The sequence below is a fragment of the Oryx dammah genome, unplaced genomic scaffold (assembly GCF_014754425.2).
Source record: "Oryx dammah isolate SB20612 unplaced genomic scaffold, SCBI_Odam_1.1 HiC_scaffold_19, whole genome shotgun sequence".
Lineage (NCBI taxonomy): Eukaryota > Metazoa > Chordata > Mammalia > Artiodactyla > Bovidae > Oryx > Oryx dammah.
In genome coordinates, this window is record NW_024070203.1 from 59530780 (window position 1) to 59547854 (window position 17075).

The window sequence follows — 17075 nt, forward strand, 5'->3', positions numbered from 1 at the left end:
ATTTTTAAAAATGCTAATGGCTGTAATATGTCACCAGAGTAAAGACCTCTCCAGTTATTTAAAAAAACTCCCCTGGTCATTTTGATAAGCTAGGAACAAAGGATATAGAGCTCCTGAGCATGTGGGATCATTTGTGACACTTATAAACAAAATATAATAGAGGAGTGTGCTTTTGTTTGGAGACCTATTAAACTCCCCGTGTATTTTGTTTTCAAGATTAAGAATAGGGAGCGTGACATCAATAAGCAGGGTTAATTAAGAGTCTGTCAGCACTGTTTTGTGGACAGAAGCATATGAGTGGTTCGGGGGAGAGACAATGAAAGGCTCGTGAGCAGGACTAGAACAGGACTTGTGTGATGGAACATTCCCATCTTGTGGCTTAGTGAGGACAGTGCTGCTAAAGATATAGATAGAGCTGAACCTCTTTATCTTAGTTATGTACGAATTTACACAACTAGGGCAGTTGTTCATGCTATTAGACTTCTCGTGATTAGGGCACAAAAAATGTGACCACCAGCACCATTCCCTCAGTCTTTTTGCTGTCTGTCCCTGTAAACCCTTCTCTGAACTTTTTTACTCTATGTAGTAACCCTGTTCCTACAACTTTGTTATGGAGACTTCTGGAGCTGTTGCCACCACATTCTGTTTCAGTTCCGTTAAAAGAAAACCTATTTGGAGCCTCAAGTTACTCAGTTATTGTGAAGTAATTAAATATACCTTGGTGTCGGAAGTCAGATCTCACCTCCTTGCTGTAATAAATCTATGTCAGATTATCTGTTTCCTCCTCTGTAAAATGGGAAAATAATATTACTGACTCTGTAGAGTGATTGTGAGGATTTAATGAGTAACTGCATTTGAGGCACTTAGTGGAGTGCTTTTGACAAAAGTAATTGACCGGTATTTACCATTCATTCCTTTAGCAAATACATTTTGAGTATATAGACCATGAGCAGTACATGGATTCTGTCTTACTAATAAATACCGATAATCTACAGAATGTTTTTCTAGATATGGTAAGTTCTTTGTTATTTGTATACAATAGCAGAAGCCTATGTGTCAGTGGGTTGCTTCTGCTCAGGAATTTCCTTCTGACATCTAAGTGTCCTCTGAAGTTTGTAATGCAATTCCACTACATTTTTTTTTTGAACTAAAGAATTGAGATGTTAGTGTGTATGCGGGAAATAGGAAGGCTATAAAATGTCAAAATGAAGAATGAGTTTGCTTAGTTTTGTTAAAAGTTTTTTGTTTTCTGAATGAGTTATTATATTTGACTTTATTAAATTGGCAAGATCATAAATGTTAGAGTTGGAAATTATTTTAATGATCACCAGGCCTTTCCTAAAGCTTTCTGTTTTGGTCAGTCAAAAATGCTAGAGAGAATTCTTCCTTAAAATGGATACCCTCTTTCCTGAAACTGTCACCAGTGGTCCTTACTTTGCTTTTCAAAGTAAGACACATTCTCTACTGCCTCACTATTTGGACAGTGCTCTTTGTGATCGTCCCTAGCCTGTAGAGAGATTTTAATTCATTGAACTGGTTATCATCACAGGATTTTAAACTTTCTTCTAGTCCTTTAGGGGGTACACCTATTCATGTTCATTGTCTTTAGCCGGTGAAGTTAAACCACTGCTTTTTCCATTACTCAGGTGAATACTGTTACTGGTAACTTTTCTCTTGGTCATTGTAGAGGACTGGCTGTAGCAGGTCAGTGATGCAGAAAAGAGTGAGATAATAATTTCTCTTACTTGGAGGACTGTGCTTCTGTGGATACTGTATAAATTGCACTGATTCTTGGGGCAGGCATATCAGGCTGCCATGCTGTTCTGTTCTGTTGCTCCCAACCCCTTCACAGTTTACTTTGTTTAAAGTAAGACAGTCTATGCTAATTTGTTTTTAAAGATAATAATTGTTTTTTCTCACTTCTATTTTCTTTGTAAAGGGAAATAAGGTTATTTTGGTCTGGCTTCTGGTGAAACTATGCTGGGTCATCAATACTCCGTTTCCCACATGTAGGAATCAGCTGTTAGGAATCAGTTGGTGCAGAGATACACACTAAGCTCAGATATCTTATAGCATCTCTCATTTACTTTGATTTCAGCTGTGGTTCATTAATAGAGTTCCGTATCCAGGAAACTAGGTAATCTGGGCAAGCTGATAGGTGTGTTTGTAATAACTGTTTATCAGTTTTGTGTATCCCTTCTTAATCACCGATGTTTCTTTTATTTTTTAATTGGGAAAATGGTGGTTGTTGGCAGAGTTAAGTTGAATGGGAATTAAACAGTTCTGTTTTCTTTTTATTGATAAAGTCAATAATATTGATTATTGAGCATTATTTCAGGGCGGATCCTGTGTGAAATATTTACTGTACATTTTTCTCATTTTTAATAGTCTTAAATAATGCTCTGAAACGGTTCCATTTTGCAAGTCAGAAATCTAGGACTTGGGAAGATTAAATAGCTTTCCCAAGGTCACAGCTAATAAATGCTAGAGCTGGAAATCATTCTTCCTCTTCCTGCATGACCCCTAGAGCCTGTTTTTGTGCCTTTCAAGAAATGGAGAGGTCTTTTATACAGAAGTGTGTCAGGCTTATGCACGTTGGTGTCCTTCTGCAGTAGGCTCTTCCCTGCTGACTGCTTGCTGTTCTTAGAAGGTCTGGATCTTAAACTGATGTAAAGTCTTTCTGAGTCCATTCATCACAGAGTCTTTGCTTCATGTCTGTTCCTAACTCATGGTTTTAATAATTAAGCTGCTGGTATGAGAATCATCTTCTTGTTAAAATATGCCCATAAGCCTTGGAGTTTAAATCTTGGTTCTTCCATTTCCTGGATGTGTGATCTTTAGCCATTTACTCAACTTTTCTCTGCTTCAGCTTTCTTATTTGTAAAATGAGTATAATATAATGCTTTTTCCTGAGGTACTCACGAGGATTCCATGATTGATAATACAGGTATAATAATACAGGTATAATAATTGAATACTGCCTGGCACATGATGTTCAGTAATTGTAAACTGTATTATTAACTGGTTACTGATGATTTATTTCTATCAATAATATACTTGTTTTAAATTGAACACTAATCAGTAAAACTCTTAATTCCCATTTTGTTCTTAGACTTATTTTTCCCTCTGATAGCTTTCCATTGTATTTTAGACTATATTGCCCTTTAGTCTTCGGGCCACGTCCTTGTACTGAATAATACAGACTACTACTGTTAATAATACTATGTGCCAAGCACTGTTCAAAGCCTCTTAATATATTAACAGTCTCATGTTGTAGGAATTATTATTAATCATGACTGTTACTGTAAACTTTTAAATTAATTGCCTATTTAGTCATGCAGTGTACCTCTTCATTTTAATGGGAATATTAAAGGAGAGAGTAAATAGAAGAGCTGGCTATTCCATTAGAGGTTATTTGGTATATCCTTATTGTTGAGAAAAATTAGGTAGTGTTGGTGACTGGGCTGTCATTATGTTCTCTGTTACCCAGCAAGTTCTTGGATACATGTTCCTGTTGTTGCTTCCTCTGATAAATGAGATGCTCTGTCCAGGAACCATCTTGAGGTGTTGAGAGTTTGTCAGAGGGTTCTGTTTTTAGATGTTCATATAATTGAGATCTTTATCTGTATGTCTTACTGATATTTTTATCTTTTGTGGCAGGATATTGCTGTTAACAAAGGTTAACAGGGTCACTTTCTCTGTAATAGTCTCAGGTTGAAGTGGTAATGTTAGATTGAACTGAAGGAATTCTTGGATGCCAGACCTTTAAGCATCTTTGACTTAAAGGTTGTGAGTGTTCTACATGGACATTTTTTAGAATGTAATTTTATTTATTTATTTATTTCTAATGTATTTTTGGCTGTGCTGGGTCTTTGTTGCTGCGCGGACTTTCCTCTAGTTGCGGTGAGTGGGGGCCACTCTCCTGCTGTGCTGTGGGGGCTTCTCATTGCAGTGGCCTCCTTTGTCGCAGAGCACAGGCTTTAAGGCACGCCGGCCCCAGTACTTGTGGCTCGCCAGCTTGGTTGCTCCATGGCGTGTGGGATCTTTCTGGATCAGGGATTGAACCTGGATCTCCTGCACTGGCAGGCAGATTCTTTACCACTGAACCACCAGGGAAGCCCACATGGACATTTCTGACACGTCTTCAGATTCCAAGAGTTTCAGGTGTACATTTAGACTACGTAAGGTTTTTTTTTTTTTAATGTAAGGGTAAAGGAAATGGTTTGTAAGAAATTTGGTCAGTTCTGTCATATAACTGTGGGTTCATCAGTATAGTTTTATTTTTTCTTTGAAATAAAGGAAGTGTAAACTATAAGAGTGATATTTAAACTTTTATTTTTTTTCTTTTAGGTGGTATTAAAGATTATCAAACATTACCAGGAAGAAGGACAAGGAACTGAGGTGGTTCAAGGAGTGCTTTTGGGCCTTGTTGTAGAAGATCGACTTGAGATTACCAACTGCTTTCCTTTCCCTCAGCACACTGAAGATGATGCTGACTTTGATGAAGGTACGGGTATTCACACAAATGGTTATTGATCCAGCGCTCACCGTAACGTTTGATAATTGTTACCGGGAGTTCATCAGAGTAACCTAGTTCTCCGTCTCTTGAAAAAGATTCTACAGATTATCTGAAATGAAGTTATATTATCAAAAACTTGATTAGTTTGGCCTTTAGATATTCGGGATTTGTGATTCTGATAATTTGGGTAGGAGCTGTGCTGATGTTAACTTTCTCATTGTGAAAGCGGCTTACCAGTTACAGTGTGAAGGACAGAAATTGTTGCTATGTCCCACACTCACTTCCTTCTGTAGTTTTTTGACTTACTGTTTAAGAAGAGATGAGTTGTCTACTTGAGAAAGAAGATACTCCTTAAGCATTTCAGAATCTTTGTGCTGCAGGTGTAATTGCTTTGTTAGCGAAGGCCAATAGTAAGATCCTACTAAAGGCCAAGGTCAGCATCCTAAAGGATTTTTAAAAAAATCTAGTTGAAAATTAGGTTGTCCGAATTCTCACATTCTTGTCAGCACTTACTTGTTGTCTTGTTGATGATGGCCATTCCAACAGGTGTGAGGCAGTCTCTGATTGTGGTTTTGATGTACACTTTCTTAATATTGGTGATTGAGCACCTCTTCATATGCTTGTTGGCTGCTTTTATGTCTTCTTTAGAAGGTGAAATGTCTTTTCAAGTCTTTCGCTAATTTCTTAGGGCTTTGTTGAAGGAGTTCTTTATATATTCTGCATATTTACTCCTTTTTGTATATATAGTTTGCAGGTATTATCTTTCACACTTTCGGTGTTTCTTTTGTTGCACAGAAGCTTTAATACAATTCAGCTTGTCTATTTTTGCTTTTGTTTCCTATACTTATGGTGTAATCTCCAAGAAATCATTGCCAAGACCAGTATTATGAAGGTTCCAGTATTACGAAGGTTCTTCCATATATTTTCTTCTAGGAATTACATGCTAGTGCTGTACTCTTGTGATTATTGTTGCTTTTATAATATGTTTGGAGTCAAGAAGTGTGAGGTCTCCAACTTTGGTTTTCTTTCTCAACATTATTTTGGCTATTTAGGGTCCTTTGATATTCCATAAGAATTTAGATAGTTTTTTTTTCCTATTTCTGCAAGAAAAAAAAAAAGAAAGAAAGAAATGCCATTGGTATTTTGCTAGGGATTGTATTGAATCTGTAGATCACATTGGGTATTATGGACAATGTAACGGTATTCAATCTTCCAGTTCAGGAATACGAGATGGATGTCTTTTCCTTTTGTTTTGTCTTTCAGCAATGTTTTGTAATTTCCAGCATATAAGTGTTTTGCTGCATTGGTTAAGTTTGTTCCTAAGTATATTATTCTTTTTGATGCTATTGTAAATGTGATTGTTTTTTAAATTCCTTTCATTCATTTTACTGATCACTTTTAACTTTGGTAAAATGTTATCTCATTTGACTTCATGTCCTCATAGTACCTTGAACGTATAGTAACACAAAGTATATTCTTACTGAGGTTGATACCTTGATATTGCAGTTTGATCTGCACATTTTTTTAACTGAAGTAGTACTTTTAGAAACTAACCAAGACTGTTTTATTTTAGGCACTTAAGTATTTGAATTTTTAAAAAACTTTAATAAGTTTTAAAATTTTTTATCTTAAGCAAGCCAGAATCTCCCTGTTTCATTTGAACGGCTATAATATGCCTATTAAATGTGTGTAAAACACAAGTTTATGGTTGGGATTTCACTTCAGTCTATTCTGGCAGTATTTGGGTATCTCTGTTCCCAAAGAGTCAGACACGACTGAGCAACTGAACTGAACTGATACAAAATTAGGCTTCTTTAGTTTTGAGAGATAATTTTTAATCCTTTATTAATAGATTTCAGGAACTAAAAAGCCTCTTGATGGAAGTGAAAGAGGAGAGTGAAAAAGTTGGCTTAAAGCTCCACATTCAGAAAACTAAGATCATGGCATCTGGTCCCATCACAGTGTCAGACTTTATTTTTTGGGCTCCAAAATTACTGCAGATGGTGATTGCAGCCATGAAATTAAAAGACGCTTACTCCTTGGAAGGAAAGTTATCAGCAACCTAGATAGCATATTCAAAAACAGAGATATTATTTTGCTAACAAAGGTCCATCTAGTCAAGGCTATGGTTTTTCCAGTGGTTGTGAACGGATGTGAGAGTTGGACTGTGAAGAAAGCTGAGCGCCGAAGAATTGATGCTTTTGAACTGTGGTGTTGGAGAAGACTCTTGCGAGTCCCTTGGACTGCAAGGAGATCCAACCAGTCCATCCTAAAGGAGACCAGTCCTGGGTGTTCATTGGAAGGACTGATGCTGAGGCTGAAACTCCAGTACTTTGGCTACCTCATGCGAAGAGTTGACTCATTGGAAAAGACTCTGATGCTGGGAGGGATTTGGGGCAGGAGGAGAAGGGGATGACAGAGGATGAGAGGGCTGGATGGCATTACCAACTTGATGCACATGAGTTTGAGTGAACTCTGGGAGTTGGTGATGGACAGGGAGGCCTGGCGTGCTGCGATTCATGGGGTCGGGACACGACTGAGCGACTGAACTGAACTGAACTGATTTCCATATTCACCACCCTATCTGGAGATTCACAATTATAATTCAGTAATAACTATTTAGATTTTGGAAGACCATGGCTTGCTAGCATACTTTCTTTGATTTATAAGTGAGCCTAAGAGGTTCATTTGAAGTGACTTATTCAGTTTCCCTGTTAGTGGCACAGTTGGGAGCAGAATCCATTCCTGAAGAGTTTACATTGTCTCGTGGTTTTCTCAAGTAGTTAATTTTGTTTTATAAAATCCTCAGTTTATTTGTTAATGAATTCTTTTTGGCTGCACTGGGTCTTCATTGCTGTGTGTGAACTTTCTCTAGTTACACAGAGTGGGGGAGTCTGTGGTTGCAGTGTGCAGGCTACTCATTGTGGTGGCTTCTCTTGTTGCAGAGCATGGGTTCTAGAACACAGGCTCAGTAGCTGTGGCCCCGCGGCATGTGGAATGTTACCAGACCAGGGATCGTACCTGTGTTCCCTGCATTGGCAGGCAAATTCTTAACCCCTGGACCACTAGGGAAGTCCTAAAATTCTTAATCTGAAATATGAGCAAGGAATAATGTTTAGTGCAATTATGGTAGATGAACCCACCAAAGATCTTGATCATTGGATGCTTAACTTCTCTTATGGACTTGAGATAATTGGCCTGTGTGCCTTTTCATTAACATATGCTTTAAGAAACTCGTTTGAAAATAACACTGAGGTAACAACAGACTTCAATTTAGCATTAAATAATAAAAATATTACAGGACATTGTTTGCTGTGTATTATTAAATGTGCATTTTCTATAATCATTTACTCTGCATAGTTGAAGGTTTTATTCATTCCATTTTCCAGATGAGGAAAGCTAATTTGGAAACTAGTAGGACTTGTCATTTTTCTTGTATGTGTGAAAAACCTAAGACAGTGCCCAGTATTTCTTCTTGAGTTTTAGATTCTTTCATTTAATCTGTGTATTTATCTTAATGGATATTAGTATGCAGTCACCATTAGACTTTTATCAAACTTGATAAAAGCGAATTTTTTGTTATAGTTCTGCATGTTTATTATTTTAAATCATGCTAAAGGCCTATTGTTTTGCTTACTGCTCTTCTGTTGTTTTATGCTTGCTAAAACTAATATTTGTTCAGGGAAGGATCTTTTGCTCTTTCACCCTAAGGAAGTAAAACACTCACCAAACATTTAATAATTTTAGTGATTACATATTGCGTTCTGTTTGTTTGTTTGTTTTGGTTTGTTATTGTGCCCAGTGTAAACTAGAGATTCTGTAATCTGTGGGCCTGTTTTTGCATATGAAAATTTTTTTTGAACTTTTTATTTTGTACTGGACTATGGCTGATTAACAATGTTGTAATAGTTTCAAGGGGACAGTAAATGGACTCAGCCATACATATACATGTATCCATTCTTCCCCAAACTCCCCTCCCATCCGGGTTGTAATGTTTCTTTGGAACACTGTCATGCCCATTCACTTGTGTATTTTCTGTGGCTGTGTTCCTGCTACAGTGGCTTAGTTGAGTAGTTGTGACAGATCATATGGATACCTGGCCTGAAATTGTTTTTTTTACTGTCTGGTTCTTTAAGAAAAATGGACCGTTTCTTTTTTATATATATCTTTTTCTTATTCTTTTCCCACTCATAAAGTTAGATAGTTCTTTTTATCATGAATTGATGGCTTTTTGTTTATTTCTTTTAGATTTTGCCCTTGCCTCTGACTCTCAGTCTAGACTGTTCGTGGGCACAATAATGAAAATGCTGGTATTATCGGGTGTTTGTTTCACTGGTGCACCTGAAAATATCAGAATGGTAGTTTTTGCTTTAATTTTACTGCATTTTTCCCTTTTTTTTAAAAAAAAAAACCCACACATTGAATTACTGATATTTGGGAGAACTGTTTGCAGATAACGGACTTCCCTGATGGCTCAATGGTGAAGAATTTGCATGCAGTGCAGGAGACACAGGAAACGCTGTTCTGATCCCTGCATAGGGAAGATCCCCTGGAGGAGGAGATGGGAACCCACTTCAGTGTTCTTGCCTAAAAAATCCCCTGTTACAGTCCGTGGGGTTGCGAAGAGTCAGGCACAGCTGAGTTGACTGAGCTCACGACTCGCATCTGGAGATAGTAGGAAAGGAAGGCTTTCGATTATGGTTGTAGATTTGTGACCAGGTATTGTGGAAAGAGAGTGGTATGAGGCCAGAAAACTCAGGTGGAAATCTCAGCTCTATAGTTAGGATCTGTGTGACTCTGAATAACTCACTTCTGAACCAGTTTTTATCTGACTGATTGATCAAGCACGTATTAGTTGCTCACTTACTGAATACTCGGAACATAGCTGAAGGAGAATTTCCTTACGAGGTTAACATTTTGGGTAGTGCTACAGTGGATTTATGTTACAGTAAGGTGATTCAGAAAATAAGAAACTGTTGGCGTGAAGTTTCACTCTTTTTTTTTTTTTTTTGCATATGTGATAACTCTCATTTGAGTGGTTTAAATCTTGATACACGTCCATGTTAACAGAATTTACTCTCTAGAGAGATAATGTGCTCATATTAGAGAATATATGATTTTTTAAAAATTAAGTAGAAAAACTCATATTAAAATTCCCATTAGGGGGCACTATTATCAAGCTTAGGAGAACTAGAGACTAATTTGTTTTCTCAGACACGCAACCCGAGGCTTGCTAAAAGGGAAAAATACTTTCATCTGATAAGATTCAGATACTTTTTATACAATCAAATTCCTTAAATATGGTTATAAAGTGCAGTAAATTAAACACAGATCCAATAACTCACTGTCTTGTTTTTCAGTCAACTAAATCAATATAATATTGTAGGTGATATAAAAAGCTTACTTTATTCTGAATCAGAGCCAAATCCATAATTTTCCAATTTAGAATAGACAATTTTGAAAATTTTGCTCCTATTAAGTCAGTCACAAAGGATGATCCTTGGCCTTCAAATAAGTTTCTTAGAGAAATGAAGCATGAAGACTATTGTGCTACCAAAATGGAGTCAGGGGAATGAGATGATGCCTAACTGAGACTGTATTGACTGTAATTACTGAAGTAATTTCACACAGTGAAGCAGTACGCACACACACATAGCTCTTAACCTTTCTGTTTATTTTCAGGTACTTGAAAATTATTTTCTTTTCTATTACTTAAGGTTAGTGTTAGAGCAAGAAACACTACTTAACACTGTGCCGTACGCTATCACTTTATCATCAAGCTTCCGAAAGAAAGGTAGCAGTGTAGCCTTCAACAGACTTTTTAAAGACTAAAGTATAGATTGGCCAAAATGTAATTAAAATGAAATGTAATCACAGTGATTTTTCATGGCATAGGTGTTATTTTGGTATCACTGGATTCAGAGAGAGTGGGTTTGTATGGTTACATTATTTTCCTTACTTTCTGCCTTGCTAAGCCGCAGTTTACATTGGAGAAAGTCTCTGCTTAATTGCTTGCTTCCTGAAGTCTCACCTTCTCCTTTGCTTGCAGCCCACACGGTGAGGGCAAAATGGCTTTAAACCTGGCCGGTGGTTACTGCTTCAGCTGTGTGTTGCCTCTGAGTTCAGGAAAGCACCGAGTCAGAGTAGAGAAAGCTTTTCATCCTTTCTCAGGCCGATGGGGACATTCTGTGAAAAGACATGATGTTTAGTTATTATTTTGTATTATCTTCTATCTGTATGAACAGTGATCACTGTGATCTGTTTGACAAATTTAGTTTTTTTAAAAAAACCATTTCTTTTCTTGCTTTATTTTTTCTCCCAAAGAACTTTTCTTGGTAGAAATATTGAAAGTTTATGTAGGCCGTATTGGAGTGTGTTTTGAAACTTATTGGAGAAGTAGGAGCAAGTTTACTTTGTGACGTCAAATCATTAAGTGGAGGAGGTATGATAAAAATGTTTCCGATATCTTAGGGAAAATTTTCTTTTCAGCTTTTATCCAGCAAATTACGTTGAGTGGGTGGTGAAAAAGATACAGATACAAAATCTAGTTAACTGCTTTGAAAGATTTTAGGTGGGAGAGACAAGTGTATAAAGAATTGTGAAATAGAATTGATGTGAGTTTAGAGTGAGGAAAGGAAAAAATGATGGCAACACTCAGATAGGAGCTGCTCATTCCTTTTGGGTGATGACTTTACAGTTACAGGGGAGGTAAAGTTGATTATCAGTTGCATTTTAAGTAATTTTTAAGAAAGTTATGTCTTGTGAGTTTGTTTAAATTAGTCACATTTTGGGGCTCTCATCCATAACACAAGCATCTCTAGAAACAAAGAACAAACTATTTAATATATATTCAATTTGGCATCTTTATTATTCAGAGCTGATTATGTCCCTTGATAGTATTTTTCAAATTTTGTTGCTGATTTTCTATCAGGTAGTGAAGTTGTCTTTGACATCTGGGCTCTTTTGATACATAAAAAGATGCCCGATGGTAATTGAGTGCTTTGTTTATAGAAACTCAGGACCCTTGCTTCATTTAGCTCTATATAAAATATTTAATAGGTATTTAAATAGAATGCTTAATAAATCTTAAATATTTAATAAACTATTTCATATATGTTTCATTTTCAGTGAAATACTGTATGGTCAGGTAACTAGAGAGAATCTGCACTCTGACTTATGCTGCAGTTCTCCAGGGTACTGATCCTTGGTGGTTATTCACGGTAGTGTTTTGAAAATGTTAAATCCTTCACACTGAGTGATTTATTGCTGAATATTCAGGGTAATGAACTTTAGATTATTGCTTACTTAAATTATTTTGATCACTCATAAAGCTATGGTTTGTGATTTGAAACGAACTTAATAACCTTAGCCATATTTTATATGCTTAGTTTTTTGGCTTATTAAGGTGATTAGAATATGAGAAGTAAAATCCAGATAGATATAAAGCCTCAATCCTGATAGTTGTATGCCTTTTTCGTTCTTCCAATTTGGGTGTCTGAAGATTTTAAAATACAAGAGTAGGAGCAAAGTCTACTTCTTTTTAAAAGCTTGAAAAATATTTTTTGTGTTTACTTCATGTTTTAAAATTTAGGATTTTCCTCTCGCTTTTTAAGTGAATTGAGAGGCTCCTGTGCATGGAAGGATATACTATTGAAAATGTGGTCAAGGTAAAAGATTTTTCTGCTTTAAGAAATTAAAGCGCTTTACACTGTACCCTCCCTTGGTCCCTGAAGCGTAAGTGCTATGGTTTGGAAAGAAGCCAAGTAAAACCTGTTCAAATTTTGTGCAGACTTAAAGTAATACTTTAAGATTTGAAAATTACAGGTGGATACAATACTTAAATAGTATTTAAAATTCCTGTTTCCCAAGTCTAAAAATGTAATCCTTAAATTACTATTCCCAGTGGTTTAAATTTTAATTAAATAAAAATAGCCTTACTTTTGGACCACAGTGACATTAGGTATAGATATTTGAATTTATTACTGAACTTTAAGATAATAACCATTAAAAATGAACTGTTTGGGCACTAATTAAAATGTCAAAAAGTCACAGTTAGTGTGTAACCAAAGATCCTTGCTATTTCTGTTTTACTAAAAATTGTCCTAATCATCATAGTTAAAGCTAGCTTTCTATCTTAACCCAGGAGAAGTGTTACCTGGCTTCACCCCCCCCCCCAATTCAATACATTATCTGACCTGCAAGTTTTATAGATTGATAGATTAATTATAGTTAGGTTTGATGTTTTGGTGCTAATAATTGTGTTTTGCAAACTGCCCTTTATATTAAGAGTGAAGTGTTCTGTTTGTTTTGTATTCGTCTCTCTAGGTGAAATTTTCATAGCTCTTGAAACTTATCTGTTTGAGATTACTCTCCAAGACTTACCTATTATCAGTTTTAGACTGATCTTTTCATACCTTTATCCCGTTTCGACATGAGGATTATTTGCTGGCTTTTTTTTTACTCAGTAATTTTTACTCAGTACATTTTAGATGCTTCCTAATATTTCTGAAAACAAAGGCAATATTTATTTAGACTTAAGTAACAATATAATGGCATGAGTTTATAATGCAACCCTGCATCGCCCCTCTTTTCACCCTCTACACATTTACCCTTTGTTTTCTCTAATATTTAACCTACAGACTTTTTAATATACAGACAGCCTTTCTTTCCTCCTTGAGTGGTGAGAGGATTACAGCTATTTCAGTGGTCTTTGCAGAAATATATCTGTCTTGTTTCTGTTTTGTAGAATTGGATGGATGAGGACCTTGAGTGGGTGGCAGGCTACTAGTTCCACAAGCAGCAATAGTGGTTGTAAGAGTCCCGCAGCAGAGTCCTCATGGGGGCTTTGGACTTGGGGCGCATGTTAATGACCCTAGCAAGCAGTAAAGGCGGCTGCAGCAGTCCCTCCACAAATAGCATTTGTCCTCAAGTGACTGTAGCTTCCAGGTAGCTCTGTTCTCACTTTACCTTCTCCTTTTCTTTTCTTTCTTTATCCCTGTGTTATTCACTCATCAAGTCAGTATTTCAGGGGGAACTATGTGCCAGGCATTTCCAGTGGCCATTTCGTGTCTATACCTGCTAAGGATATTTTCTGAGGTGTTCATTATTTCAAGAACCTAGCTGTTCTGAGCAATGTTTGTGACTTGAAGCGTGGGGAGATTTGTTAGCACATTATGTTAGTGAAATCAGATTGTTAGTATACTAAGTGAAGATTATGTTGCTATTCAGGTGGAAGTCTCTGGAAAGTTTTTGTGTGGTTGAGTGATTTAGGATTATAAATATGTGTCTGTAAATCTACACATCTATGGATTTGCGATTCAGGGTAATTCCGTTATTTTGTAAAATAACATGGTTCCTCAAGATTTGTAAATTACCATGTTTTTCATTTTTGTATTAGAAATATTTATATTTATTTTTGATATCACTTGGATGGGGTTCCCAAATCTTTAGGTAAAACTTCCTCTGTCAATAATTTAATCTGTAAACAAATATACTCAGTTTTAAAAGTCTGTGAGCAAGACTCTTGCTAAGGTGAATTATTTCTCCTTAATTTAGAAATTTCTTCTTTCTCTCCTCATACCACTCTTACCACCATTCCTACTTTGAAACACAGATAGAGAAACATTGCAAAGATTCATTATTAGAAGAGAGTGAAGGGTTATATGAAGAGTGGTGATGTAACACCTTTATGGGTATTAGCCATTTTTTCTGGTAAATGAATGAGGAATGGGATGGTATTAGACATACTGTGAAATGTTAAAATCACTGTAAGCATGTCTGGGTTACTTCCCTGCTCCTTCAGGAGATGTTTGACGTGATTAACCGTGAGACTGATGTGTTGCTAGAATCCAGATTTGTATTTCTTTGTTTCTTGTCTCCTCATCCTACAGGCAGCTTGATAAAAAATAAGTTGCAGCCAGTTCTACATGTGTGGAAATGGTGTGTGTACACATTTACCGTTATAGCTCTTGGTTGAGAAAATTTTTTGAATCATTTATATACAGATCTTGTAAACATTCTGAAAGACATAAATTTAGATGGAGTTCTGGTAAGGTTCTGGTTTATTATTAATTGTAATCATGGGTCTCTAGTCTCAGTTTTCACATTTGCAGAGTGGATCACAAGAGGAACTTTTGTAATTGTTTTTGTACACATGGGAAGCTGAAGCCTAGAGAGGCCCAAGTTTAAAATAAGTGGCTAATCCAGAACTAGAAATTCCACTCTGCTCATCTATTAATACACCACAGTTTAGGAGGGTTTTCCATATTCCCAGTGTTTTGTTGAAATCGATGCGAGTGAGGGCTATAGATACATGTAGTTGTGACATGTAGGCATGATGTATTTACTTAAAGGCGACTTGTGGTGTTATCATTGCTATCAGCACAGCTGGATTGTTGAATTTAACACTAGATTCACAAAGTTTCTTAAGTCTGTGCCGGTATACGAGGTATTAAGTCAAGATGAAGGGCAATTGTAACCTTCAGGTCAAAAGAAAATTAGTGATAGTTGAATATATACAGTCAGCTCAGGCACTCTTAAGCCCATTTCAATGCTAAAAGGACCTAATTGAAAGTATAAATTGATCTGGTTAGGTTAAGGGAGGAAAAATAGGTTCTTATTAAATGCTGTCGAAAGAGGTTACAAACAATAGGTTGAATAGATGGTTTAATTTAACTTTGGAGATCAGTCTGTGACTGATGACACAGGAAGACTGTCTAGAATACATTGCTTTGCAGATGACTTAAACAGACAATACTGATAAAGCCTGTCATGTGAATTTCCTTCTTTACTGAGTACACAGTATGCTTAAGTGGTATGCTGTGCAGTGCTTCCAATCTGCTGTGCCTGCCATCTGCGCAAGCAGAGTGAGAGAGAAGAGAGTGTGGAAAGGAAATAGATGTGTTAGTTGTAAGGAATCTGTGTGAACACTGGGTGCCACTCATGACACACTGAGCGGTGAGTGGTTTTTCTTTGTACCCAGTTCAGCCAGCTGTCTGTAGACTGGAGGCTTGAAACACATTCAGCTCTCAGCTTCACCTTGTGGATATTGTGGTACCTATGCTTGAGACCAAGTAGAAAATCCAAAGACAGTAACCATGATCTTGCCACCCTGTCATATTTTTCTCAATTTTCTTTTTTTGGAGGGGGATAGAATCTTCATGCTGCTTTAGGGTTTGACACCATTGTTGAGGTAGATGTAATAAACCTAGCATTTTTTACTTTGCCTAAATGGAATCTTTTTGGAAAGAAATTATACTATAAAACAAGTTTCCTGAGAAACATTTAAATACTTTTTTAAAAGGTCAGTAAGACCTATAAGTGAGAAAATTGCTTCAAAATCTTACGAGTTGTAACCATGTGAATGATGGAGAAGTTGTATATGGGTAAAAGGAATTGACTGGCAGAATCTAACCTATATAGCTTTGTCAGTAGGTAAATCTCATGTTTGAATCTGAGGCTTATAACTTGTAAAGCCGTTCTTTGTGTATGCATATGGTTACCTTTTTGATATAAACATAGGAGCCCTTATAAAACTGTGTTAATCATGAGTCATCTGGTACCTCCTTAGGAATTAACATAACCTTATATAGATGACTAATAATACAAAGCCACTGTGGTTTCTGTGGTTTTTACCAGCCATGGCTCTAGTTCTGAAACATTTAAAATGAGACTCGCTCCCTCTTTTAAAAATTTTTTTGGACAAAGAGCTGTCTTATCAGAAAACTGCAGTAACTTAAGCAGATCCATAACTGGAGGGAATTAATAACAGAAAGTTTTTGTTGACACCAGGAAGTAGATTAAATAGTGCAATTGTGGTAATGAGTACCATATATGATAAGCTCGAGCCACCTGGGTTTTATTAGGCTGCTTGATACTTTGATCACAATATTATTTCAAGGCTTGTCTATTTAAATTGCTAAGGTTTCTTGTCATCTTTGTGATTTAGACCATAATTTCTTTCACTGCAGAGAGATTTTTGAAAAGAAAGGCCCTGGCCAAGCTGAAATTCTGGGGAGGTGCAAGTTCAACAGCTCAGCAATCCTTAGAACGAGAAAAGCTTTTAAACAAAATTAAAAGCTTGAAAGTACAGCAGTTTAGTATCAAGTTCATCTGACTTTGCTTCTCTTTAGATTTTTACTTGGATCATAATTACACTTTTGTTTATCATATAGTAGTGGGGCACTATAATGCTGTTTGGCATAATTCAGTTAATTATTGTTTGATATAAATACATGCGTTTAAAATATATATTTCATGTTTTGAGAATGTGGTACTGCTATTGATTTCCCTTCAGCTGGTATTAAGTGGTTTTGATGAGCATCTTTGAGAATTTATGGAAAGATTTTTTAACTACTTCACCCATAATGAATAAATTATACTAATCACAGAATTTGATAAATTGTCTTGCTTTTTTGTCTTTGAACTTGAAATGTTAAACTTTAGTTAGCCTGTTGATATAGATGAATGAAATTTTTAGTCATTAAAATCAACAGATATTCCTTCTACTAATTTTAGAAATAGTCTTTCACAAGTACCTAATAGTATCTTTGTTAAG

The 17075-nt window shown here is 36.2% G+C and overlaps 1 protein-coding gene across 1 annotated transcript in view; it reads left to right on the plus strand.

Annotated features, from left to right (window-relative positions):
* The window catches only part of EIF3H (eukaryotic translation initiation factor 3 subunit H), a 99561-nt gene that overhangs the window by 29081 nt on the left and 53405 nt on the right, over positions 1-17075 (plus strand). Inside the window, exon 2 of the mRNA XM_040261804.1 lies at positions 4351-4507. Coding sequence (XP_040117738.1) covers positions 4351-4507 — 157 coding nt within the window. The remainder of the gene's footprint in view (positions 1-4350; positions 4508-17075) is intronic.